The sequence below is a fragment of the Chenopodium album genome, chromosome 27, assembly GCF_948465745.1.
Source record: "Chenopodium album chromosome 27, dcCheAlbu1.1, whole genome shotgun sequence".
NCBI lineage: Eukaryota > Viridiplantae > Streptophyta > Magnoliopsida > Caryophyllales > Amaranthaceae > Chenopodium > Chenopodium album.
In genome coordinates this window covers 24,175,062-24,202,971 of record NC_137860.1, presented here as the reverse complement: position 1 = coordinate 24,202,971, position 27,910 = coordinate 24,175,062, and the positions used below count along the sequence as shown (strand labels likewise).

At 33.6% G+C, this 27,910-nt stretch overlaps 3 protein-coding genes across 3 annotated transcripts; 2 read left to right on the top strand and 1 right to left on the bottom strand.

Annotated features, from left to right (window-relative positions):
* Positions 1-6,130: 6,130 nt before the first annotated feature.
* On the top strand, positions 6,131-8,531 carry LOC145621116 (octanoyltransferase LIP2p2, chloroplastic-like). The gene is made up of 4 exons (XM_081675846.1): positions 6,131-6,302; positions 6,403-6,684; positions 7,135-7,285; positions 7,770-8,531. Exons 1-4 carry the CDS (start codon positions 6,285-6,287, stop codon positions 8,111-8,113), a joined length of 795 nt encoding a protein of 264 aa, XP_081531972.1. The 5' UTR covers positions 6,131-6,284; the 3' UTR covers positions 8,114-8,531.
* An 8,521-nt stretch (positions 8,532-17,052) lies between these two features.
* On the top strand, positions 17,053-17,975 carry LOC145619815 (putative flavin-containing monooxygenase 1). The gene is made up of 2 exons (XM_081674507.1): positions 17,053-17,192; positions 17,639-17,975. The coding sequence occupies exons 1-2, from the start codon at positions 17,053-17,055 to the stop codon at positions 17,973-17,975; spliced, it is 477 nt and encodes a 158-aa protein (XP_081530633.1).
* A 524-nt stretch (positions 17,976-18,499) lies between these two features.
* On the bottom strand, positions 18,500-26,242 carry LOC145620656 (protein RETICULATA-RELATED 1, chloroplastic-like). The gene is made up of 7 exons (XM_081675360.1): positions 25,520-26,242; positions 23,013-23,111; positions 22,295-22,518; positions 22,004-22,073; positions 21,058-21,137; positions 19,651-19,715; positions 18,500-19,102 (listed from the first exon to the last, which is right to left on the bottom strand). Exons 1-7 carry the CDS (start codon positions 26,030-26,032, stop codon positions 18,909-18,911), a joined length of 1,245 nt encoding a protein of 414 aa, XP_081531486.1. The 5' UTR covers positions 26,033-26,242; the 3' UTR covers positions 18,500-18,908.
* Positions 26,243-27,910: the final 1,668 nt, after the last annotated feature.

Genomic DNA, 27,910 nt, shown 5'->3' with positions numbered 1-27,910 from the left:
CAGATTTTTGACACCTCTAATTTTATACTTCGTATGTATTAAAACAACAAAGGAAATATAAAGAGTCTAAATTTTGCAACAAACCAAAAACAACTATCTATTGGTATAAATCTATGATAAAAAGTGTTACTAGTAGTTGTTACTCATCTGTCACTTGGGCAAGGTTTGTCTAAAATATTTTTGCAATAGAAAGAAGCTAAAAGCTTCCAGCTAAGGTTTCTAACAAGAAAATTAACTTCCAGCTAAGATTCTACATTTCTACCAAAAATTTAAAATCTTCCAGCTAGGAAAATGGACACACTATCAAGTAGCAATGCAGATTATAACAAAATCCATCATTAGAAATTTTATAATCCCTAAAGAAATTTGACGTTGTTAGAAAATTAAGTGAATGGAGTACTTTTTAATTTTTTTATAGGTAGCCGAGTCAATGGAGTACTTAAATATTTCAAGCGCCAAATTTGACCCGGAGCTCCCTTTGCCTTTGCTGCGACATGCTTAAATGAGATACTGAGTACTGGTAAGTGGTAAGCATGGAGGTTGTACCTAGGCTTTATTCTCTTCATTTTATTTTAACTTACGTACACTGTAGTGTTTAAAGATTTATAAATTCAAATAAGATGATACTCCCTCCGTGTTTTTTTTAAGTGATATAGTTTGACCAATACGAAGTTTTAGGAGATTTTATTGACTTTAATAAAATAAGATGTTAGTGGGGTAGGTTGAAGGAGTGAGAAATGATAAAGTAAAAGAATGTGGGAGGAAGTGGGGACCATGAAAGGAGTGAGAAATGATAAAGTAAGAGATAGTGGGGTGAAGATATATTATTAAAATGTAAGGAATTTCTAAAAGAGAAAGTGTGTCACTTAAAAAAACACGGAGGGAGTACTTCGTATAAGGGTAATAAATTCAGATGACCTAATAAATTTAAATATTCTGTGATCCCTAAAATAAGGGTCGATAACTACGATAAGTTATAACAACGTAGGATAAAGGTTAATAAGTTCCAAGAAGATGTAATAACACCTTATATAAGGTCTAGCTAGTATGGTGCATTAATAAGATAAGGTCTAGTAAGTGCAATAATGTGTGGTTGGTGCACCCGGGTGTACCATACGCATGGTGCACCCGAAAAGAACATTAGATATATTTAAAAGAACATGGCCGAAAAAAAGAACGTTATAGATCGTGAGCATGATATGTTCTTTAAGTTTGATTATTATGTTCTTTGAGTTTGAACTGTATGTTCTTTACATTATACAATATGTTCTTCAATGTACATTAAAAAAAAAAATCACTCGAGTAACCAGGAAAAATAACATGTTCTTTAATGTATTAACATGTTCTTTTTGTAAAAACTTTATGTTTTTTTGGCTAGAGGTGATCAAAGTTAGACCGGCCCGACCCGATTTTGGACAGGTTTTGGGCAGAATTTTTCGCCCCCCCAAATCGGGTCCGACTCGACCTGTAAATTTAATTTTTTGGGCGGGTTTGAGAATCCGTTTTTATGCATTTTAGTTGTTTTTTTTTTACTCGACCCGAAAAGCCCACACGACCAGACCATTTTGGGCGGGTTTGAGCACAAAACTTCGGCCTAAAACTTGGCCCGGCAGGAGAAGTGAGCTAATTTTTTAACCTTGGCCCGACCTGCCCAATATTCACCTCTATCATTGTCAAACACAAACATGTTTTTTTTTTTTTTTTGTGTGTGTGTGTCAAATATAATGTTCTTTTTCAAACACTTCAACCACCCGAGTAACCATGAAAAATAACATGTTCTTTTTGTAAATACTTTATGTTCTTTGTAATGTCATGTTTTTGTCACACAAAGATGTTCTTTTGTCACACAAGTATGTTCTTTTTCAAACACTAGCATGTTCTTCTTTTTGTCCATGTTCTTTAAGATATGTCTCATGTTCTTTCCAGGTACACCATAATATTTTCATAAGTGCAATAATAAAATAAGGTCTAGTTAAATACAATAACAAGATACGATAATATAATACATATATATGTATATATATATATGTATGTATATATATATGTATATATATATAAATATATATATATATATATATATATATATATATATATATATATATATATATATATATATATATATATATATATATATATATATATATATATATATATATATATATATATATATATACTAGTTTAAATCCCGTGCAATGCACGGTTGTTATTAATTTTTTAAAGAGTTATTATTGTATTGAATTTTATATAAAAAAAAATACTCATAATATTAATTCAAAAGTAAATATAAAAATATATTAGTTGGGTTTATATGGAGAGTAATTATTGTTAAGAATTTTAACTGGAAGAAAGATATATTTCATTATTATAAAATGATTTCCTTACAGAATCTTCGTAAAAACGGAAAGTAAAATGGGCGGGAAAATTGTTAATGACATTATGACAAGTGTCATTTTAGGTTCGCTTTTAGTATAGGTAATTGATATATATATATATATATATATATATATATATATATATATATATATATATATATATATATATATATATATATATACCAATCTTGTAACAATGTGCAAAAACAAGCGCACCTTTTTAACAAAATTAACCATTTTAACCTTAAAAAAATATATGTAAATTTATTTAACCCTATTTCTTTTTTCACCCCTTCCCCCCTCCCATGGCCTCCGTTCAAGCCTGTAAGCCACAACTCATAAGTCATAACCAACTTCAATGGAGGGTGAAACCTCATTATTTCAAGCCGCTTAAGTGGAGACAATGCCAAGAACCATTATGAAACGAAAATCCTAAGAACAAATGGAGAAATTAAGGGCATGGTTAATCCCAAAGGATAGGGGTGTCGTTCCTCTCTATTGTTGTAGCTCGTGAACTTCAATTTCCCATAAAAGTTGCTTCGATTTCAGGTTAACACTGTCAACTTCTACCGTATTCCAAATATTTCGATTTCTAAACATGCCCCCATACAACACGGGTAAAATATCGAAAATACCCTGAGATAAACAATACTACGAAAGTACAAATTTTTCCTATTGAATAATTTGTATTTTCTCATCTTCAACGGAGGCCGCCCAGTTTCTTAAAATGAGAAACAAAATTTGTTTTCAAGAGTTCATAAAAAAAAATAAAATAAAACCAAGTGGTAAAATTTATATAAGTGTAGGTAAAACTGCTAATTTAGGATTCGTTTGGAATTGCTGTGGTTTTTTGTTTTTTGGTTTTTTGTTATATGAAAGTATATGATATATGCCACATAATGAATCAAAAATTATATAAACTTATTAAAATCATAATATTTTTGAAAACTGGCAACAAAAAAGTGGAAACACCTTTTTCTTGTTTCTTGTTTTTGGTTTTTAGTTTTGAAAAAAAAAACTGAAAACTGAAAACCAAAAATGATGCCAAACAAGCCCTTAGAGTTCGTTTAGTATCACTGTGGTTTTCAATTTTTTGTTTTTCAAAATCATACTCCCTCCGTCCCCTTTTGATAGTCCATTATGGGCAAATTTTAGTCCCAAAATGTTTACCCCATTTGCCTTTTCCAACAACCATTAATATTAATTTTATACCAAAATTCCCTCCAATTTGCAACAATACTTGTGCAAATTTAAATTTCCCATGTAGATTTGAGTAGTGATAGACCACTACCAGGTATGGGCTTGTTGGGTCCATACCAGGGGCAAAAATGTAATTTTACGTATTACCTACCCATGTTGTAAAAATGCAGTCTCTCTCCTCTCAATAACAGTATACAAATTAAGAATAATAGTATACAACCAAAGAATAACAGTACACAAACCAATAATAACTGTATAGAAATTACTAATAACTGAGCACCGACAAACAAGTACCGTCGTCAATTTCGACCGACCTCAACGGATTCCAGCATAGAACTCACCGATTTTAATGGCTATAGCCATAAGTTTGTGTCTTTCGTTTTTGGATTACGTTTTATCGGGTGATTTCCGGTGATTTTTAACGGAGGTAGTTGCGTGTTTTTGAATTTCGACCAAGGTAGTAGCTGGTGGGGTGAGTTTCTTGCTGTAGGAGGTGAAGGTGTGGTGGGTGGAGGTTTGGTCGACAATGGGAGCTATCCATGGAGGTGGGTAAAGGATTCAAGGGAGGAAGAAGATGAAGAGGAAAGGGAAAGGGAAAAAAAAAGGGAAAAGAAAAAAATTGAAAAAATTATATTGTGGTATTGGGTAGTATTGTCCATACCTGGTAGTGGGTAATACTTACTCTGTAAATTTTGTTTTTCCATGTACTTTTATTACTTTCTCTCTCTACTTTTTTGCATACCCAATGTCAATTTACTTCTTCAATGTACTTTTACTATTCTTATTTGTGTTTATTAATTCCCGTGAAAAATGCTCATAAGGGACTATCAAAAGGGGACAGAGGGAGTATTATATATGTTCTATAATGAATTAAAAATTAATTTAATAATTTTAAAACTAACAATAGAAAATTAAAAACATTTTTTTTCCTTATTCTTGTTTTTTTGTTTTTGGTTTTTTATTTTTCAAAAACAACAAAAAATGATGCCAAACAAAATAGCGATTTTACGAGGGAGCCCCAGTTAATTTTTGAGATGAACAAAAAAATTGTTAAATATTGGCATTTTTGTAAATAAATCAACAAAATATCTCATTCAGCATGGTATTTTTTGTAAATAAACCAACATTTATAAAACCCGCATATAATAAAAGTTATTGATTTATAGAAATGACACTAGATAAACATTATTGCAGCCATTTAAAACTTGTATTTTGTAAATTGCAGCCATTTAAAAAATAATTGCAAATTGAGCCCAAAAGTTGTTATAAATTGTAAATTGCAACTCAATTCAATTTTTTCATCGGTTTTCGTGTCAAAAAAATGTTCGGTCAAGGTTTTAGTGACCATTTTTTTTCCTTAAGACCCTAAATTGAGCTCGGAATTGACAAAAAATTAACGTAAGTGTCTCGTTTTACTAGAAAAAAAAGTTGCCCACAAAACGATACATTTTTGTTATGCAAAACAAGATACTTACGTTATATTTTTTCCAATTTCGATCCGAGCTCAATTCAGATCCTTAAGGCCAGATGGTCCCTAAAACTTTAAACAAACATTTTTCGACACGTAAACCGATGAAAAGATTGAATTAGGTTGCAATTTATATTTTGTAATAACTTTTGAACTTCAATTTGTAATTTTTTTATAATAACTGCAATTTTCAAAATACTAACTTCAAATGGCTGCATTAATGCAATTTTTTTTTAAAATTTTTATCACGGACATAAACTTGTACGGAGTATTTTAATTAGACTTTCAATTAGTCTTTGGCATTCGAAAAATGTTGAGAGACTTGGAATTTTTCTCTCCAACGATCCTCCAATTTCGCTCCTCCATCACACTCCATTCCGATCTCCTCTCCTATAGGAACCAAAAAATGCGACGACAATTCGCAGATTAGGTTTCTATCATTCTCTTTCCTCCTTTACTCTCACCAATCATGGCGCTTTCCTGCATGAGAGGTCACTCCGTCTTCATTAGCGACATTCGTAATTGCCAGAATAAAGAGCAAGAACGTCTTACGATTGACAAGAAGTTCGGAAATATTCGTAAGGTTAGGGTTCTCATTTTTAAATTTGTTATCTTTTTCGACTTTTTTTTTTTAGATTCTAAGCAGTTATTTAGTGATTTTGATGTGTAAATTTTAGAATTTGAGCTCAATTTGGGGATGCTTGTTGCAATTCTTATTTGTACAACAGTGAGTTGTCAATTTTGTAAAGGCATATTGAATTTTGATCTTGGTTGTTCATCTTTCGTTTTTTTTCTTGGTGATGTTTGAACAATGGAAATGTTTGGGGAAATTAGAATGTTTTAAGTTGGGCCGTTGATTGATTGTTTTAGTGGAAGTTGTGAATTTTTCATTGCAAATGCAGACTTATTATGAAATTGGAGATCAAATTGTATAAATAATGAATAATGGCTGTGTTTCCAATTGAATTTGAGCTTAAATTTTTGTACAGTTCCATCATATTTTGAATATTATTGGCAAATTTGATTTTGTGTGGTTCCAATTTGGTTATGATGGTGATCAATTAATGGGGTTTCGGGCCGGAACAGGGTTTTGCTATGGCGTGTGTAACATACATTTGAGTGATTTGACTAGGTAATAATGTACCCAATTCACAATCAATGACAGTGTAACCGCGATTCTTATGCTTGTCGTTTGAGCACACGCTGCCAAGCCAGGTTTCCATTAGTAAAAACTTTCTGTCAAAATGCTCCATTGGGAAAAGGTGAGATTATGTTAAACACCTTCAATACTCATTTTGTCAAGCTTAATATACTGATTTGATAAACTTTGTTGGAGCTAACATTGTTTCTTAATTGGTAGAGTCACCATTGTCCAAAAAATGTGAATATGTTGACCTCCACAATGATCTTGTACATTATGGTGAGGCGTTGGCGTTGCAAAAAGCCATTGTGAAAGAAAAAAAATATTTGATTGAGAGGAATGAAGAGTGCCCTGATACTCTAATTATGCTGCAACATCCTCCTGTGTATACTCTGGGCACTGGTAGCTCTGAGGAGTTCTTGAAATTTAATATGGAACGTTCCCCTTATGATGTGATTAGAACTGAACGTGGTGGTGAAGTTACCTATCATGGACCTGGACAGGTACATTTTCTTCTTTAATATACTGAATGTGTCTCTTCTCTGTAACCTTTTCTTCTTTAATATACTGAATGTGTCTCTTTTCTGTAACCTTTTCTTGTATCATGTCTTTTATTGTTGAAATTTGTCTTGTGCTATGTGTTAAATTGTATTCATTCCTGACAATGATTATGCATTTATTTTTTGCTTGTTTGAATTACATTACCAAGATTCCATCCTTGGGCTAACAATAATGTCAATATCTCTGTTAAGAGATAACATGAAAGTCCGAAAAGTACTTGAAATCAGAATAAGAATGTGCAGATTTCTGCACGTATATTTGGTTGCAAGTTTTAAAAATAATTTTTTTTGTTTGGCGCAATAGATGTATCTAGTACTTTTTTTTCTTTTGTAATTACTATTTGAATTCAAATCATCCCTGTCTTGATTCTAACTCTTTCATCTTTAATGTAGTTGGTTATGTACCCTATTATCAATCTTCGAAATCACAAGAAGGATCTACATTGGTACCTAAGGGCTCTTGAGGAGGTGGTGATTCGTGCTCTTTCCTCAACTTTTTCAATCGAGGCTTCTCGACTCAAGGGCTTTACTGGTGTTTGGGTTGGTATGAATTGTATCCTCTAAACTGATTTACCTTATTATCCAGGTCATTCATCAATAGGGTGCATCCAGTATATTTGAGCAATATATGTTACTATGCTTGTGTTGCTGTGCTTGATAATGTTGGTTAATAACTTAATAATGTTGTAGTCGAAGTTTGGATCTTGATAAGATGAATGAAATGGACATTTGACTTTTATAATGCATAATGGTTCATCATTTTAGTTTAGCCTTTGTAAAGACCTTGCAATCATCTACTATGAGCATAGCTTCATATTTATAAGTCGATTTTTCTGTAATGTTTTGTATAGTTATTAAAATACAGGTACCATTGTCTAGTTGTTCCCTAATTATATGTTCTTGGCACTGGAAAAACCCCTTAAGTACATTTGTAAACAGAGGGAGCAATATCATTTTTGTTAGATGGTCTTCAGTCTCCATGTTACCTATAGAAATCCTCTTTAATCTGCAGTTTCACATCAATGTAGGAAACCAGAAGCTGTCAGCGATTGGGATACGGGTATCTCAATGGATAGCATACCATGGACTAGCACTGAATGTTTCTGTAGACCTGACACCCTTCCAACACATTGTACCTTGTGGAATACGAGACCGTGAAGTTGGAAGCATCAAGCAACTACTTGGAGAAGTCCAAGCATCCCACCATGAATCAAACGTGGATCAACTTGGTACTGATGATTCTGTACTAATTGACATGGCCCAGAAATCACTGGTTCAGGAATTTTCTGAGGTTTTCCAACTCAAACTTGAGCAAGTATCATGGCCAACATCATATCTTTGGAAAAAGGAAAATCCTTCGAATTCTGTGTGAGGGTGCAGTACCAGTCGGTCTATTAGAAGGATTTTTCTGTTATATCCTCAGAAGTTACAAATTCAGTACCAGCGCTCCTAATTATGTAGTAATGTGATATTGGGATTCAGCATTAGCGAAGGAAAAACTTGTTACAGGGATAGGATTTTGTAGGACAAACAATCAGGCTGATATACCATATACTAGCAAGTTTTTTCACATTATTTTATTTTTATTTTATTTATATACATATTTTTATTTATTTATTTTCTTCTGGGCAGGGGGTTGTAATTTCATGTGAACAATTTACACCAAACATTGCTGTATAGAGAGATTTCAAAAAACTAGATGTACTGTACTGTTATTTTCTCCATGCTTTATACTCTAGTAGTCGAGTTAGTTGAGTACTTGACTGATCCCTGCCAAGTTTAGTAAGCAATTCCAACCTTGACTGTATGTGTTGTTACTTGTTCCCAGGAAAAATATACATGATACAAAAAATATACATGTGTTGTTATTTGTAATTTTGTAACAACCCCTCCCCTCGAAAACTCGCCTTGATCCCAGCCAAAAACCCTAATTGAGCAAATCTCAAACCCTAATTCAAGGGGAAGGGGCTGGGATCAGGGCTTGGATCGGGTTTTCGGGGGGGGGGGGGGTTGGATTCGTGGTTGGTTCAATTTGGTGACGATGTTGGTGCTGCTGCCGAAGGGGGGATGTGACGCTGTGCGTGGTGGTGTTTTGCGGTGCTGGTGCTAATGGAGGAGGTGCGGTGCGTGGTGTTGCCTCAACGATGAAAGTGGGTGCTATGGTGCTGCAAGATTTTGCGGTGGTGATGGAAGGGTGGTGACGGTGGAGGGAGGTGTTGTGTGCGGTGGTGAGACAAGGGTCATTGGTGGTGGTTGATTGTTGGTGGTAGCAGGGATGCTGAAGGTGGGAGGGTGGCTGAAGGTGGGAGGGTGGCAAGAAGGTGGTACAGCCCCGTTGACGGAAATTATAACGGTGTAAGGCATAAGGTAGTAATTTCTAACAAACTCTGTTTAGGGTGGTAGCAAAGTAAATTTTTTTTAAAAATTGGTACTGAATCTGAAGAGAGGCGTTTTTAGTGGTAGCAAATGTCAAAAAATCCTAACAAATATGAACGTAAGCATTAGTGTTCTTAAAGTGAATATAAGCATTTAAAAAGTGAACATATACGTAAAAAATATGAACATAAACATTTAAGAAAGACAACATATACATAAACAAATTTTATTAATATTTCATAAAAACACATATTTACATTATGAATATTTGAAATTATATATGAACATATATAATATTATTATAAATATAATACATTTAATTATTAACATAAAAATTTGAAGAAATAAAAAATAATATGAGTATGAAACATATGCATTATAAGTATTAAATGTTCAATTTTTTTTTTCGTGTTCATTTTTTATTATTAAATGTTCATTTTTTTTCATGTTCATATTTTTTTACTAAATGTTCATTTTGTAGAGCGTAGTGTTAATTTTGGCGGATCACGGATATGTTGTCTGGGTTATTAATTTGGGCCACGCGTTTTGGACCTTCCCTTACTGCACTGCAATGGAACGGGAAAAGGGGCAACAACCACTCAAGGTTTATGCAAGGAGGCACAAGCGAAAGGACAAGGAACAAGGGGAAGGGCTGCAACAATTTTATCAGGAAGAGGACAAAAGAAATTAATGTTCCACTAAGCTTGGGGGGTGAATAGCCTGCGGTCAGTAGATGACAAAGAATGTTAATGTAAAGAGTACTTTTGCAGGGAAAGCTTGATATATAAGGATATGCAACGCAACAGTAGAGCGCATGTTTTTGGATGATAATAGTTTAGCCTAGTAGTAGTAGTAGTAGTAGAGTTTCTCTCAAGAATTGTAGTACTCTGTTCTACATTGTAGCCGTTATCTTCAATTTCAATCAAATCCTTCAAGCTTTCCTCTATTGCTCTATTTTACTGTTTAATACAAATTACCTCAGAATCCTAGTTTATTGCAAGTGGTATCAGAGCGGTACGATCATGGTGGGCAGTATGTCGACTCGGGTTGATGCCATGGAGGGCAAACTCGAGATCCTGGAAACGCAACTCACAGCGATTCAGGGGAAGTTTGATGCTCAAGAGACCCATCTCAAGAGTATTGCTGACAAGATGGGTGCGCAAGAGAGCGCCATAGAGCGGGCTGTGTAGGCGGCGGTGGCCGGAATCCTGGAGATGGAGAGGAAAAGGACAGAGGAGGCTCTGGCGAGGACCACTGCCCGGGTAGAGGAGAGAGTGGATCGTTTTCGGAATGACCATGAACGGATGGCGGCGGTAGAACGGGAAAACAATCAAAAGCTGCGGGAAGAGCTGAAGAAACTGGCAGCCGGAGGTCAGGGCAACCGACCACCAATACCACAGCCCGTCATCCAGCCCATTTTCAACCTTGACGCCGAGGCAAGCCACAACGGAGAAGAAGAGGTGCGCAGCACCTTTATGAGGGGTTGGAGAGGTGAAAACCGTGGAGAAGAGGAACAGCCGGAGTCCCGGCAGTGGCAGGGCGGCGGCGGTGGCGATAACCGAGGACAGTGGAGACACCGCAAGCTGGAGATGCCGGTTTTTGAAGGAGTTGACCCCGATAATTGGATAGCGAGGGCAGAGATGTTTTTTGATTTTTATCAGTTGTCTGAGAAGGAGAAACTTGAAGCTTCAGTGGTGGCTTTAGATGGCGCCGCCCTAAAGTGGTATCAATGGGAGAAGAAGAGGAGGCCAGTAGTGGGGTGGTTGGAGTTGAAGCAGCGGTTGTTGCACGAATTTCGACCCTCACACTCCGGGTCGTTGTACGAGCAGTGGCTGGCGGTGAGTCAAGGCGGAGGTTCGGTGGAGGATTATAGGAGGAGCTATATTGAAAAAGCCGCTCCGTTAGATGGACTTCCAGAGGCGGTGTTGTTGGCGCAATTTATCAACGGGCTGAGAGAGGAGGTGAAAACGGAGCTCCGAATGCTAAATCCGTTTAACCTGGAGGGTGCTATGGAACTTGCGGGTCGGATAGAAGAGAAGAATCGGGTCAATCAGTCAAAGCGGGTTACCGGGTTTAAGTTTGGGCCGGCCCAAAGCTCATTTCCTACTCCTAACCCAACTAAACCCAGTGGATCCGGATTGATCCAAACTTATGGGGTTCCTAGCCATACGGGTCCAGCAAAAACTTGGACCAAACCTCTTGAATCTCAAGCATCGGTAAGTCAGACCAACCCGTCCTCGGGAAATTTGCAGAGCCGCGGATCTGGGTACACGTGCCACCTAACTGAGGCGGAGATTCAAGAGCGGAGGGCGAAGAACTTGTGTTTTAGGTGCGACGAGAAGTGGGGGGTCGGACATCGGTGCAAGAGGAAAGAAATGAGCGTGCTCTTGGTGGCAGGGGAGGAAGAGACGCCGTCGGAGGATGAGGCGGATGTCGGAGAAGAGGAGTTAGCGGGGGTTTCACTGTGCTCGGTGATAGGAATTTCGAATCCCAGGACAATGAAGTTGAAGGGAGAGATCGACGGCGGAGGAGTGGTGGTGATGATAGATCCTGGCGCCACCCACAACTTCCTCGCGGGGAAGGTGGTTCGGAAACGGGGAATTCCGGTGACTAAAGGGGGCGAATTTGCAGTGGCGTTAGGGAATGGGGAGGTGATTAAAGGCCATGGGGTATGTAAAGGGGTGCGGTTGAAGCTAAATGGAGAAATCACCATTGTTGAGGATTTCTTACCTCTCGAGCTTGGCAATGCGGATGTGATTCTCGGTGTGCAGTGGTTAGAGAAGCTTGGAGCAGTGACTACTAATTGGAAGTCGCACATTATGAAGTTCACGGTGGGGGGAATGCCCGTCACTCTCACCGGCGATCCGTCACTCGAAACTACTCGGGTCAGTTTGAAGGCGATGATTAGGAGTTTGTGTAAAGAAGGGCAAGGAATTATGGTGGAGATGAATAGAGTTGAGGTGGAGGAATAGGGGCAGGAAGTCAGCAGCTCTGTCAAACTCCAACATTTTTGGAGGGCTTGTTGAGTGAGTTTCACTCTGTTTTCGAGATGCCATCGGGGCTGCCACCCCAAAGAGAGCACGAGCACTCGATTGTCTTGAAGAATGGGAGTGATCCAATTAGTGTGCAGCCTTATAGGTACCCCCAAATATAAAAAGATGAGATTGAAAAATTGATACATGAGATGTTGCAAGCTGGAATCATCCAACCTTCAACTAGTCCATTCTCAAGCCCGGTGATCCTTGTAAAGAAGAAGGATGGATCGTGGAGATTTTGTGTCGATTATAGGGCCTTGAATAAGGAGACCGTGCCGGATAAGTTTCCTATTCCGATCATAGATGAACTACTTGATGAATTGCATGGAGCTACATGGTTTTTCAAGTTAGATTTGAAGTCCGGATATCACCAAATACGAGTGAAACCGGAGGATGTTCATAAGACGGCGTTCCGCACTCATGAGGGCCACTACGAATTCCTCGTAATGCCTTTCGGGCTCACCAACGCCCCGGCCACTTTCCAATCTCTCATGAACGAAGTGTTTAAACCATATTTGAGGAAGTTTGTATTGGTATTTTTTGATGACATCCTTGTGTATAGCAAGGAGGAAGGTGAGCACAAGGAGCATGTTCGGGTAGTGTTGGAGGTGTTGAAGAATCATAAGTTGTATGCGAATTTGAAGAAGTGTGAGTTCGGAAGAAGGGAGGTAGCCTATTTGGGGCATGTTATATCGGAAAAAGGGGTAGCCATGGATATGGACAAGGTGAAAGCTATCATGGAGTGGGAGGAACCAAGGAGTTTGAAGGAGTTGCGTGGGTTCCTCGGTTTAACAGGGTACTACAGAAAATTCGTGTCCAATTATGCACAAATTGCCGAGCCACTTACCTCTCAATTGAAGAAAGATAGCTTTTGGTGATCAAGGGAAGCAACCGAAGCATTTTCAGCCCTTAAATCTGCCATGATCAGTGCTCCGGTGCTGCGTATGCCGGATTTTAATCTTGAGTTTGTAGTGGAAACGGACGCTTCGGGATTTGGTCTTGGTGCCGTGTTGATGCAACAAGGGAGACCGATCGCATATTATAGCAAGCTTCTAGGGGTGAGAAATCAAGCCAAGTTAATATATGAAAAAGAATTGATGGCAATAAGTTTGGCAGTGACTAAATGGAGGCATTATTTGCTTGGAAGGCATTTCATTATTCGAACGGATCAACAGAGTTTACGGTTCATAACTCAGCAGCATGAAGTGGGCAGTGAATACCAACGGTGGATGAGAAGGTTGATGGGAATGGACTTTGAAATCCAATACAAGCCTGGCCCATCTAATCGAGTAGCTGATGCTCTATCGCGAAAAATGGCAGCCCAGCTTGGGGCCTTGATATCCACACCTCTAGTGGATTGGGCTGAGTTGGAGAGGGAACTCTCACACGATCCATGGTTGTGTGGGTTGCGGGATTCTTTGAGAAGTGAACCTAACAGTCATCCAGGATTTAAGTTGGAGGGGGATCGTGTCCTGTATAAAAACAGAGTAGTTCTTCCCAAGAATTCCCAGTTTATCACGGCTCTGCTTAGAGAATATCATGATACACCCACAGGTGGTCACGAAGGGGAAGTGAAGACCTATTTGAGATTGGCTAGTGACTGGTTTTGGTCGGGCATGAGAAAGAAGGTGAGTGAGCATGTGCAGCAGTGCACCACCTGCCAGCAAAGTAAGCCGTCGCAACAGGCTGCCGCGGGGTTGTTGCAACCTCTTCCAATTCCGGAGGCGATTTGGGACGACATCACCATGGATTTTATAGAGGGGTTGCCTCTCTCGAAGGGGGTGAATTCAATTTTAGTCGTGGTGGATAGGTTGTCCAAATATAGCCACTTCTTGGGTTTGAAACACCTGTATAATGCTCTTAAGGTTGCTGATTTATTTGTTCGGGAAGTGGTGCGATTACATGGGTTTCCTTCATCAATTGTCTCGGATCGTGACAAGATTTTTATGAGTATTTTTTGGAGGGAGTTATACCGATTGCAAGGCACCCACCTTAAGAGGAGCACGACGTACCACCCTCAAACGGACGGCCAAACCGAGGTGGTTAACAAGTGTTTGGAGACCTACCTTAGGTGCTTTGTAGCTAGTCAACCGAAGTCTTGGGCTCAATGGCTTCCATGAGCGGAGTATTCCTATAATACCTCCCCCCACACCTCTACAAAGATGACCCCGTTCAAGGTTGTTTATGGGAGGGACCTTCCTAAAATATGGAAAGTGAAACAAGGTGCGACTGGTGTGAAGAGTTTGGAGGAAGGGCTGCTGGAACGTGATCTAATTTTGGACGAGTTAAAAATGAACCTCAATCGAGCCCAACAATTGATGAAGCTGAATGCTGATGGCAAGAGAAGAGATGTGGAATTCGAGGTGGGAGATTGGGTATTTGTGAAGTTTCAGCCATACCGACAGCAAACCATCGCCAAGAGGCCACATGAGAAGCTGGCTGCTCGGTTCTATGGACCTTTTGAGGTCTTGTAACGGGTTGGTAAGGTGGCCTATCGATTGAGACTGCCATCAGAGAGTAAAGTACATCCGGTGTTCCATGTTTCTCAATTAAAGCAAGCTGTAGGGAGTGTTCCTGTCCATCCAACCCTTCCCACTCAAATCACTGAGGAGCTAGAGATGGTGACAGAGCCTGAGGCTGTGCTGGGAGTGCGAAGTTTGAGTACAGGAGGCAAGTACCGCACTGAGGTGTTACTTAAGTGGAGGGATCTACCTGAATTCGAGGCTACTTGGGAGGACTTTGATGCGATCAACCTCAGATTTCCATCCTTCCACCTTGAGGACAAGGTGGATGTTCCGGGGGGGAGTATTGCAATGGAACGGGAAAAGGGGCAGCAACCACTCAAGGTTTATGCAAGGAGGCACAAGCGAAAGGACAAGGAACAAGGGGAAGGGCTGCAGCAATTTTATCAGGAAGAGGACAAAAGAAATTAATGTTCCACTAAGCTTGGGGGGGGTGAATAGTCTGCGGTCAGTAGATGACAAAGAATGTTAATGTAAAGAGTACTTTTGTAGGGAAAGCTTGATATATAAGGATATGCAACGCAACAGTAGAGGGCATGTTTTTGGATGATAATAGCTTAGCCTAGTAGTAGTAGTAGAGTTTCTCTCAAGAATTGTAGTACTCTGTTCTACATTGTAGCCGTTATCTTCAATTTCAATCAAATCCTTCAAGCTTTCCTCTATTTCTCTATTTTACTGTTTAATACAAATTACCTCAGAATCCTAGTTTATTGCATGCACATAAGACCAATTGTCTAATTTCGATGAATGATAAGGAAGTTATGACCAAAATACTTAACTGGATCCAATCCGAGCTTTATATGCGGACCCAATGACCATGTGGATGGTCCATTAATATTTTTAAAGTCATTAAGATTTATACAAGTTTTACGTAATTTGTTAATTGACAAAAAAGTTTTACGAATAAGTTTTACTTTTAGTTATCCTGTTTTTGAAAAGATAATGATTAAGAATCTTATTTTCCAAAGTTATTGGGTATTTTTATCATTAATTTTGTCATTTTATTTCTGTATTGTATGCAGTTTTAGTTAATTTATTTGTGTTGAGTGATTTGTAATTTTCTAACAATAATTCTTCACAAATATGTACTGTATTTTTTTAAAATCTTTTGAGATTTTTAGGTTGACAATGACACCTTTTCCATGGTTAAAAGTTCATCACAATTCGAATGAGTATGACGTACCTGTGCAAGTATCTTCAATGCTTCATATCTAGTCAGAATTAGATAGACAATTTATAAAAGAAGGTTTCAAGAATTCTTTAATACCTTGTTAACGATGCGTGTTAAAACAATACTTGCCTCATTACTTTCCCTTGGTATGTTAGTATGTAGTCTTTTCATATTAAAAAAAAATATATATTTAAATAAAATCAAAATGATAACCTCATTACTTCTATGTATGCATATGAGTGTTTTTATCATCATTAATTATTGAATAATTGCATAAATAATCTAAAGTATTGTTGGTATATAATTACACAGCTTTTGTACCCTTTTTTGGTTAATTTTTTTTTTTTTTAAATGTATCACTTGAGTTTTCATACTTATTGAGGCATAATTATAACCATTAATATATTTAATTAGGTATTAGTAAAAATTAATAAAACAAAATTTTGTTATAAAAGTAGACATTATAACAAATTCAGCAATAATGTTTATAAATTTTATAATAGTATAAAATTGAGTAAGGGTAACATATGAATAGTGTAAAATCTCAAATGATCCATTAAAAAAAAACGGAGGGAGTATTTATTTGTTTTCTTGACTTGGAGGAAAAACTTTATAAAGAAAATATAAGTTCCAAACAAAATAATTTTCTAACAAAGTAGATAAGAATACATAAAAATTTCAATTTTTCAAATTAATATAAAATTTCTGATCGAATATAAAACATCTTTCCACACTTCAACCATCAGTTTAAGCTTGTGTAAAACTTTATAAATTTCAAATCAATCAATCATCTTAAATTGACGGTTGACGTTCAGGAATATGTTTTATACACTTTCAATTTCGTTCATACTCCATACGTGTTATTTTCAAATTTTCCTTTAGAGTTTTTGTGACCTTGTGAAGGGTAAGAAGAATATAGAAGAGGGCATTAATTATAATTTTTTTTTTTTTTTTTTCTTACAAGCAGAGATGGGGTATTAGTAAATTTGTAGAGAATGACATTAATAAAATGCGTCCCATAAAGAAATATGGCATGATGCCAGACCATAGCTTCCTACAAGAGATGAACTCTTATTCGGTGGCGACTGTCCCAGCCGGATTCTATGATGAAGTTGAGAATGGAAGCATCATTTTGAAAAGATAAAAAACTTTTAGTTTCTACAAAGAGGGTGTTTTACTTGAAAATAGTACTAATACTCTTGTTCAGATGGAAGAAGCTACTCATATTAAATGTGATTTGGTTATTTTTGCTACTGGATACAAAGGGGATCAGAAGCTCAAAGACATATTTGCATCTTCCATATTTCAAGATTATATATTTGGTTCCCCTTCCAATACAGTTCCTTTGTACATGTCCGTTATCAATACGAGTACATTATATATACTTTCTCTGTTTTTATTTAATTGCATCATTTTGGTTTTCACAGACTCACAAGCAATTTTTGGAGTCGAAAGAGGTAGAGAGAAATTGTAAATGGGGTTCATGTGATAGGAGAGAGATAGGAAAAATTAATTAGTTAAAAAGGAAAGTGATGCATCTAAATTGAAACTTCTTTACTTCAAAAGTGGTGCATCTAAAAAAAACGGAGAAAGCATTATATATGGCTAATATAGGAATACGTCTTGTGAACAATTCCACATAAAAATAAATAACATAGTGAATGTCTAATGTTTTGTTAAGAATGAAGGAGGATTAGATATAATATCGCGAGTGAAGTTCTATTCTAAAACGAATTAGACTAGTGTCTCAATGCTAGTTATTAATAATGCTAAATACGTAGTAATATTTGTAGGGAATGTGTCCGTCCACGGATTTTACAAGTAGCAGTGATTGGTTTTTCGGAGAGTGCCGGAAACTTGTTCACTTCACAAATGAGATGCCGTTGGTTATTTGAGCTACTTGATGGAAAATTCAGATTGCCGAGCATTCGGGACATGGAGAAAGATGTGTTAGAATGGAACAACTTCATGAAGAGATACTCTGGCAGCTACTTCAGAAGATTCTGTATGGGAGCATTGCATATTTGGTATTATGATCAACTTTGCAAGGACATGGGCTTAAACCCATACAGAAAGAACGGATTTTGGGCCGAGTTGTTCGAGCCCTATGGCCCAGTCGACTATGCCTAATTACATTGCCTAGTGCCTAAGCCTATTCAGTCGTGCATTATTATTTGATGCAAAGATCGAGACAATAATTCTACATACTACCCCCGTTTCTTATTACTACCTCTGTTACTTATTAGTGGCAATAAAGGAATATTTTATATCACATAGATAATACCCTTTTGTTGCAACGAAAAAGTAACAAAGGTAATATTTGCAATAAAACAATAGTATTTGTAATACTTCCTCCGTTCTTTATTAATCGCAATATATTCCTTTCAGAAAAGTTATAAATGAATTGCAACATTGCTTTATTTGGACAATCAACAATAATGTTCTCTCTCTCCCTATGATTCACCTTTTATTTTTCTCTTTCTATCTCTCCTCTCCTAAAATACCATGCAACTCTCTTATGTTGCAATTAAAGAAAGAGGAAGTAATAATAAGTGCAACGAACTTTAAATTAAAAGGAGCTGATATCTAAGCTTCCTTATTTATTGCTAACTGATTCAACTAATCACTACGGAGTAATAAAGCTCATAATTAGGAAGCCAGTACTCTTAAGTCTTAAATATAGATAGAACCCTAGGGCTTGATACATTCAAGAAGCTCAAACTTTGAACATCTAATAGGCTTGAATATAATACAGCTCAAAGATAAGGCTGATGTTGCCTGTTTCTTAGGGACAAAGCAGATTCTTATTGGGAGATACTCGGTGAAAGAATGAGCATCTCACCATTTGGATTCCGGCATTGCATGAGAATTTTGCCCAGTGGGTGTTACAAGCTCTTGTACAATGTGATCAGCAATGTAAGTAGCATTACCAAAGCTGAGTGTACATGTGCAGAGGAATGATGCCCAGGCTTCAAGTAGTAGTGTCGTCAAATCTGGAGGAAAGGGGGCAGGGCATGGGCTGGGATGGGGTTGAGGGATCGCCCATATGATGAGAGGGAAAATCTATTGTACACCGCTCCACCTAGCCCAATCAACAAACTGCATACCACCGTAGACATTGTTGGCAAATCGCACACCAACAGTGAAAGCCAAAGCAACCGGTGGAAAATTCTTGGCCAACGGTGATGTCTCAACCACTCGTTCCAGTCCATTAATAACTTGGTAACGAGTATTGGATGAAATGGCGAGGAATGCACCTGTTGAAAATGCACAAACAGCTATTTAAACCTAGCACAAGATTGGCCAAGAGATGTAACAACACAGATTTCCCAAATACAAGGCAAACTAAAGATATTATTGGGACCAGGGGATTGGGGGCAAGAGGAGAATATTAAGGGGAATAATGAAACATTAGTCATGCACATGGGAGAATCATGTCTTAAGTTAGACAGCACAGTATTCGAATAATTTTTTAGATGCTTCATATCTTCATTCCATTGATTAAATTTATAAGAAACAACACGGGGATAACAGTTTGGATTTTCAACAAAAGCTAAAAGTTTATCTACTAAATAAGAAAAAAATGACCTGGTATTCGTAAGAGGTGGAAAAGGAATCAGATGTTGCAACTTAAGGTTAAAAATGTAAACTATCTCTTAATGAAAATTGAGTAGATATTCACTGATCACTATTCTAAAAATGCATATATTTCAAGAATAAAAAAATGATAATGTATGAAAGTCCGCTAAAACCAAAGAAAAAGGATTAATGAAGAGTTTGGTAAGCCAAGTTAGATCATACATACCCCAGAGTACTGCACTTTTTATTAAAGGTGGGACTGGTATATCTTCATCAGACTTCTTTATGCTCCTATTACACAAAACAACAGAAGGATGTTAAAAAAGTTCAATCTCACCAAAAAAGAGTACTATAACAAGAACATCAATTCAGGGTAATTACTAGTATAACAATTGAAAGATTGCAGTTATTGCACCAGAATAATCTATGCAAATCTAACCCAAACTATAGGTAAAACATCCAGCAGCTTATGAAATAATGATGGTTTTCTAGCAAGAAAATTCAGTTGATTAGCCCTGGTTTGATGTCTTAACCTTAGGTTAATTAGTCCTGGTTTGAGAAATCTCATCATATGTTAAGAGTTCGACTTCATTCAGGTGAACCTTAAAAGTTGGTATGACATTGTATGAATAGAGTTACTGCATTGGTGTTTGGACAAAGAACTTCACAAGTTTGAGCTGGAATCAAATTTCTTTACTTTTTTGTACATCAACTTTTCAGTTTTATTCCCCCCTTTTTCAAGGCATCAACTTTTCAGATTAAAATAAATTAAAGGTAGCTAACCTTCCCCAATGAAACCTCAATGGTTGACGTCTCTTCAATTTTCACACCCACACACAAGTTGGTTGTTTTCAATTTAGCTATTATATAAAACCTTCTAAAAAAAGTTGTAATACAACACTTATGCGCAGAGAGCAAAGACTAACATTATTATTTCCATACTTTTACCTAATTGTCATTTATACCTTGAAGGACGTAAGAGATATGGGGAATTTGGGAATTATTTGATGATTTCCAAAGTGGTGTATAATATGCTGCAACTCATAAAAAATATAAACAAAAAGATGGTAATATTTACCAACCATAAGTACCAGATAGGATATTCTTTTTTCTAATAATTTTCTCTTTTGGTGTAAAAAGCTTATGTAACTCTAAAATCATTACCTTTCGACAGCCAAAAAAAAAAAAAAAAAAAAAGAGTAAGCTATTGGATTCACATTTAAAATAGCCAGTGTATATTTTTGGACTGCATGATGAGAACAAGTAGACCACATGTTCTGAGTCACAAAACCAACATTTCACCACCAGCCTAGATAGACATATGCTCGGATATTTATTTTCATGAGTGACGGAATCTTATGAAGTGCCTCAACCTTCTTCAAACTTTGTAATACCAAAGTTTAAGTCTGAATCCAAGTAGCTTTTGACAAAGACCAATTAATTTTAATAACATATGTTTCCAACATTTCAACGAACATCACAATCAATCATCAATTCATATATGCAAACAAAATGCATTTACAATGAACAAATTGACTTATATCTGCAATCCAAGATGTAGCAATGATACATGAAAAGTGCACTGGATCATAGTATAAAATGTTAATACTTAATAGTTTGTTAGAAAGCTTACCTTTTAGCAGTCATGATCAGATTTGCAATACCTTGGCCAACAATGCCACATCCAAATCCAACTCCCCCTTGCAGTACTCCCTGTAAGGACAATTTAATAGTTTATACTTCGTATTGCAAAAGTTGCAAGAAACATTATGAACACTAAAAAGCAGAGCAGACACCCTATTACATTGCAACTATCAACGTAACTCCATTTCGCAGAGCAGACACCCTATTACAATAATAATTGAAGCTTGACAACAACAACAAAGCCTTAGTCCCAATAATAAGAAATAATAAGATCAGCACAACTTCTTCTCAGAAAAACCTCAAAATAAGCCCAAATGCACATTGAAAACAGCCCATAAGGAACTTGAACTCTAAGAAACTGTTTAGAACTATTAAGAGTATGTATATAGAACTTTAGAGGATTCAATTCTCAAATGTCAACCAATAAATTAAACTAGTGAAGCAAAGGCCCAAACGGCCAAAAGACATACTTCCTCCGTCTTTTAATACTTGCAACACTTCCCTAAGATGGAAATGTCACAATACTTGCAACTCACTATAAATGGAAAGGTTTTTGGGAAAAAGTTGTACTATTTCTCTTATGTAAAGAACATGGCCCACCAAATTATACTCCAAAAAACCTCTCACCCTATTTTAAAGTGTATTACATCATGTAAACCCCACTTTTCTTATATAACGTGAAAAAGTGTGTGTTGCAACTATTAAAAAACAGAGGAAATATATTGAAAGCCATATCACTATTTCAGTTATGCAGGGTGCATGATTTAGTCCTTGCAAACTTCTGCAAGGACTTCTGGAATGAGAAGTACAAGATGTACATGTTTAAATACTGAACCTTGGCATTTATAATAAAAGTCAGAATTGATGCAAGTCATGACAATCATCCAGGATAACAGAAACTGTATTTAGACTTCTAACATATGTAGTCCCAATACCGTGTAAAGATATGAAGCCATCCGCTGCTTCACTGAAAATCGACTTCCTGGCCTTTCAGCTTCAAAGACGCTACAAAGCCAAGATTAAGTAAATTAATTAGTTTTTGTAAACACCTGTTGTTCCATCCCAACCGATACAGCACAAAAGCATAGTAGACAGGCTCAATTTCAGTGATTCTAAACTTTAAATTTAACTTAAGCAGATAATCTATACAGAATAATTAGAAATTTAGAACTTTTAAAAATAAATGCAGCGCCTTATATCCTAAGATCTCAGGAAGCTCGACTAACCTACTGGGAAGTTCATTACAAGCACGTCTGATGCCTCCAAGAAAACCAACAGCAGATGTAGATCGATTCCCAATACGGACATATGGCGCTAACATGCCAACTAAGGCCACATTTACAACCACACCGACAAGAAGATCAGCAAGATAAAGTTCAAATTCGGTCCAAAAATCTTTTCCCCTTTTCTGAACTTCCGCAAATGTTGCACAACAGGAATCAATTACAATCTGCATGGTTCCAACAAACATGGCATAATACATGTCATAAGCTTTTATCAATTTCATATAGCACAATCAGATTCAAGCATTATTAACAACCAGCTATTAAGCAGGTAGTCACCATCATCATAAACCAGCCTGGTCAGAATTATCTCTCAACATGTTCATGTATCAGTTGCCATTTCAAAACAAATTGACTATTTAAGCAGATTTTCTTATTCCACATCATCTGTCATAATATTAATGCAATATTGTTGGATGTCATTGCCAATGTAAAATTTTAATGCAATAGTACAAGTCTATTCTTATACACCAATACAAAGATTACAAACATTCATTGTCATGTCCATTACCAATGTTTTCGAAGTAAAGCATATATGCACTCTGCATCATTTCGAGTAATTCCTACTTCCCATATACATACTTCCTTCAACCTCAACAAGCTCATCAACATCATTTCAACACCTTTAATTCTAGCAACTAAATGGAGAAATCTAGCTTACCTCAGTCCCAATTTTAAATAAGAATGCAGGATCAGCCAACATTCGATTTCGGAGCATAGCACAATGTCTCATCAAAAATCCTAGCGGCCCAGCTGTTCCCTACAATTAATCAATCCCCAATACATTATCAGAAAAATGAAATAATGATAATAATAATAATAATAATAATAATAATAATAATAATAATAATAATAATAATAATAATAATAATAATAATAATAATAATAATAATAATAATAATAATAATAATAATAATAATAATAATAATAATAATAATAATAATAATAATAATAATAATAATAATAATAATAATAATAATAATAATAATAATAATAATAATAATAATAATAATAATAATAATAATAATAATAATAATAATAATAATAATAATAATAATAATAATAATAATAATAATAATAATAATAATAATAATAATAATAATAATAATAATAATAATAATAATAATAATAATAATAATAATAATAATAATAATAATAATAATAATAATAATAATAATAATAATAATAATAATAATAATAATAATAATAATAATAATAATAATAATAATAATAATAATAATAATAATAATAATAATAATAATAATAATAATAATAATAATAATAATAATAATAATAATAATAATAATAATAATAATAATAATAATAATAATAATAATAATAATAATAATAATAATAATAATAATAATAATAATAATAATAATAATAATAATAATAATAATAATAATAATAATAATAATAATAATAATAATAATAATAATAATAATAATAATAATAATAATAATAATAATAATAATAATAATAATAATAATAATAATAATAATAATAATAATAATAATAATAATAATAATAATAATAATAATAATAATAATAATAATAATAATAATAATAATAATAATAATAATAATAATAATAATAATAATAATAATAATAATAATAATAATAATAATAATAATAATAATAATAATAATAATAATAATAATAATAATAATAATAATAATAATAATAATAATAATAATAATAATAATAATAATAATAATAATAATAATAATAATAATAATAATAATAATAATAATAATAATAATAATAATAATAATAATAATAATAATAATAATAATAATAATAATAATAATAATAATAATAATAATAATAATAATAATAATAATAATAATAATAATAATAATAATAATAATAATAATAATAATAATAATAATAATAATAATAATAATAATAATAATAATAATAATAATAATAATAATAATAATAATAATAATAATAATAATAATAATAATAATAATAATAATAATAATAATAATAATAATAATAATAATAATAATAATAATAATAATAATAATAATAATAATAATAATAATAATAATAATAATAATAATAATAATAATAATAATAATAATAATAATAATAATAATAATAATAATAATAATAATAATAATAATAATAATAATAATAATAATAATAATAATAATAATAATAATAATAATAATAATAATAATAATAATAATAATAATAATAATAATAATAATAATAATAATAATAATAATAATAATAATAATAATAATAATAATAATAATAATAATAATAATAATAATAATAATAATAATAATAATAATAATAATAATAATAATAATAATAATAATAATAATAATAATAATAATAATAATAATAATAATAATAATAATAATAATAATAATAATAATAATAATAATAATAATAATAATAATAATAATAATAATAATAATAATAATAATAATAATAATAATAATAATAATAATAATAATAATAATAATAATAATAATAATAATAATAATAATAATAATAATAATAATAATAATAATAATAATAATAATAATAATAATAATAATAATAATAATAATAATAATAATAATAATAATAATAATAATAATAATAATAATAATAATAATAATAATAATAATAATAATAATAATAATAATAATAATAATAATAATAATAATAATAATAATAATAATAATAATAATAATAATAATAATAATAATAATAATAATAATAATAATAATAATAATAATAATAATAATAATAATAATAATAATAATAATAATAATAATAATAATAATAATAATAATAATAATAATAATAATAATAATAATAATAATAATAATAATAATAATAATAATAATAATAATAATAATAATAATAATAATAATAATAATAATAATAATAATAATAATAATAATAATAATACAAGAATACAAATCAATAAAATACAAATTATATACCACTCCAATGTTTACAGTTTCAAGCTACTCAATGCACATTCTATACCATTAACACCTTTAAATCATCTTATAGTTTAAATTATAAAAAGTCGATATTTTGAATATATATACTTCGTATGTGACAGGGTACACGTCCGAACATTGCAATAAAAAAAGAACGGAGGAAGTATTATTAAAAACTACTCGAATTCGTATTAACTAATCAAGAACAAATCACCTGCAACTCCAAATACCGCATCAAAATCAACTCTCTAATCCCCGTAGTTTTCGCAGCTTCAAGAATATCATTCGGAAGAGTCGCCCCATATTTCTCAGTCTCTCTCATCACTTCCTCAAACTTCAATATCGCACCAAACTCCTTCTCTTCCCCATCATCCCCATTTCCGTCACCTTCTCCGTCACCACCTCCGCCATTTCCGCCATTTTCAGGGGGTAACTTCCCATTACCATTGTCAGAACCACCATCATCGAGCCGAGCCGAAACATTCTCTTCCAAAACCCGAACATCATTATCTGGAATCGTCACAGTAGATTCCGAGTTATACGATTTGACGATAAACCCAACTTTCTCTCTCCTCCAATTGGCCGAATTCACGAGTTTAAGAGAGAAAAATGGTCTGGGTTGAGAAAACCCAGAAACCCTACAATGGAGGATGAAATTGGAACTCCATTGATTGATTGCATTGTTGGGGAGATGTGGGAGAGTGGAGCTCAATGAAGCAACTGACATGGCAATCTGTGTTGAATATTATGAATGATTTTGGGAATTAATGTAGGGTTTTGGATTGAATTTGATGAAGAAATTGGGGGAATAATTGATTGATTGATTGTTGATTGAAAATGGGAAAGATTGAAAGTTTCAGAGAGGAAATGGGGTGCATGAAGTGTGGAAGTAGAAATAGTGAGTGAGTACGGCGGCGATGAGGGGTATTGAGGGGCAAATTAGGAACACTTCCGGAGTTATGAGGTTTTTATTAAAAACGTGTGGTTATTTTTTTATTAATTAATTTAATTTAATTAATTTAATGTGGGACACTCATAGTCAAAGTGTCAAACTAGTTCTACTAACTACTCCATTAATCTATTCCCCCCAAAAAAAAAAAAAAAAAAAAAAGTAGTATTCAATAAAAATAATTTTAGTTCATTAAAATAAGTTCAGTTCTGCAAATATAATTTCAGTTCAGCAAAACTCAGTTTACTTAAAGAAAAAATAAAATAGAAAATCAGCAAAAATAATTTATGTTCAGTAAAAATAATTTCAGTTCAGTAAACATAATTTAAATTCAGCAAAAATAATTTCAGTTCACTAAAAATAATTTCAGTTCAGTAAAAATAAGGTGAAGTGAACGGGGCCTAAACAAGTTTGGTTTGATGTAAAATGCTTTCAATGAAAAATCACAATTATAATTTATAAATCCTTTATTTGGTTCCATCAAGAAAAGTTATAGAGAAATTATAAATAGGGGTGAAAATGTGAGCATAGTGGAGAGGAAAGTAAAAAAAAAAAAAAAAAAAAAAAAAAAAAAAAAGAGGTAAGGGAAAATGTATTCCACCATTAAGGATATAATTTCTACTATTGGAAAAATTGAATTCCTCTCCTTTACAAACCAAACAAAAAAATTGTGAAAATTATTTTCCAGAAATGAGGCCTATAGGGATAATTACCTTCATCTCAATTTACTATGAAAAAATACAAGTTAATCACCGGATAAACGTCTAGTATTTATTCTTGGGTAACTTTGTAATTTTTCCCGTAAAATATAAGGTCAATTTTGAAAGTTACATAGAATTGAGGAAAGGATGATCGAAGAAGCTATAGTGGAGCTCACGACTAGGCTTCGATGAGAAAATTAATTCAAGAGGACGACACACCTACCTTTGGGGTTAAGTATGTCATTCATTTATCCATCTGTTTTTAGGAATTTCGTTTAATTTGGCGACTTTATTATCGGAATTGGTTGCGGAGGTGGAAGAAGAAGATGAAGGCAGGTAGGGATCGCCGGACGAAGATGAAGTGTTCTCCATTGAAGCTTCTCATGAACTCGTCATAATGGTTGTGAACGATGATTTTTTTATTTGCATTTTTTAATTAAAAATATTTATTTAATGATTTGGCACTTCTTTTTTTTTTTTTTTTTCTTTTTGCAATTTATTAACAAATTGTTAAACGAATTATCTTGGTGATTAACCACATGCAACTCATTTACTTACTTACGGAGTAAATTTTTCTTTCCTATTTTTTCTTTTAAGTTGGGTTTCACGTTCACTCACCTATTTTTTTTCAATATACTTTTTCACTTGTATAAAATCATGTACAAATGACATAGGAGAAAAGAGAAAAAAAAATGATAGAGCGATTCAGGCCTGTTCTCTTCAGCTTAATTTCAGTTCAGTTTAGCTCCAATCAGTTCAGTTCAATTCTTAATTTTCTTCTCTCATAAACAATTCATTTCAGCTCTATTCAGTTCAGTTTAATTCAGCTCCAATCAGTTCAGTTCAGTTCTTCATTTTCCTCTCTCATAAACAATTCATTTCAGCTCAATTCAGTTAAGCTCCAATCAGTTCAGTTCAGTTCAATTCAGCTCCAATCAGTTCTATTCAGCTCCAA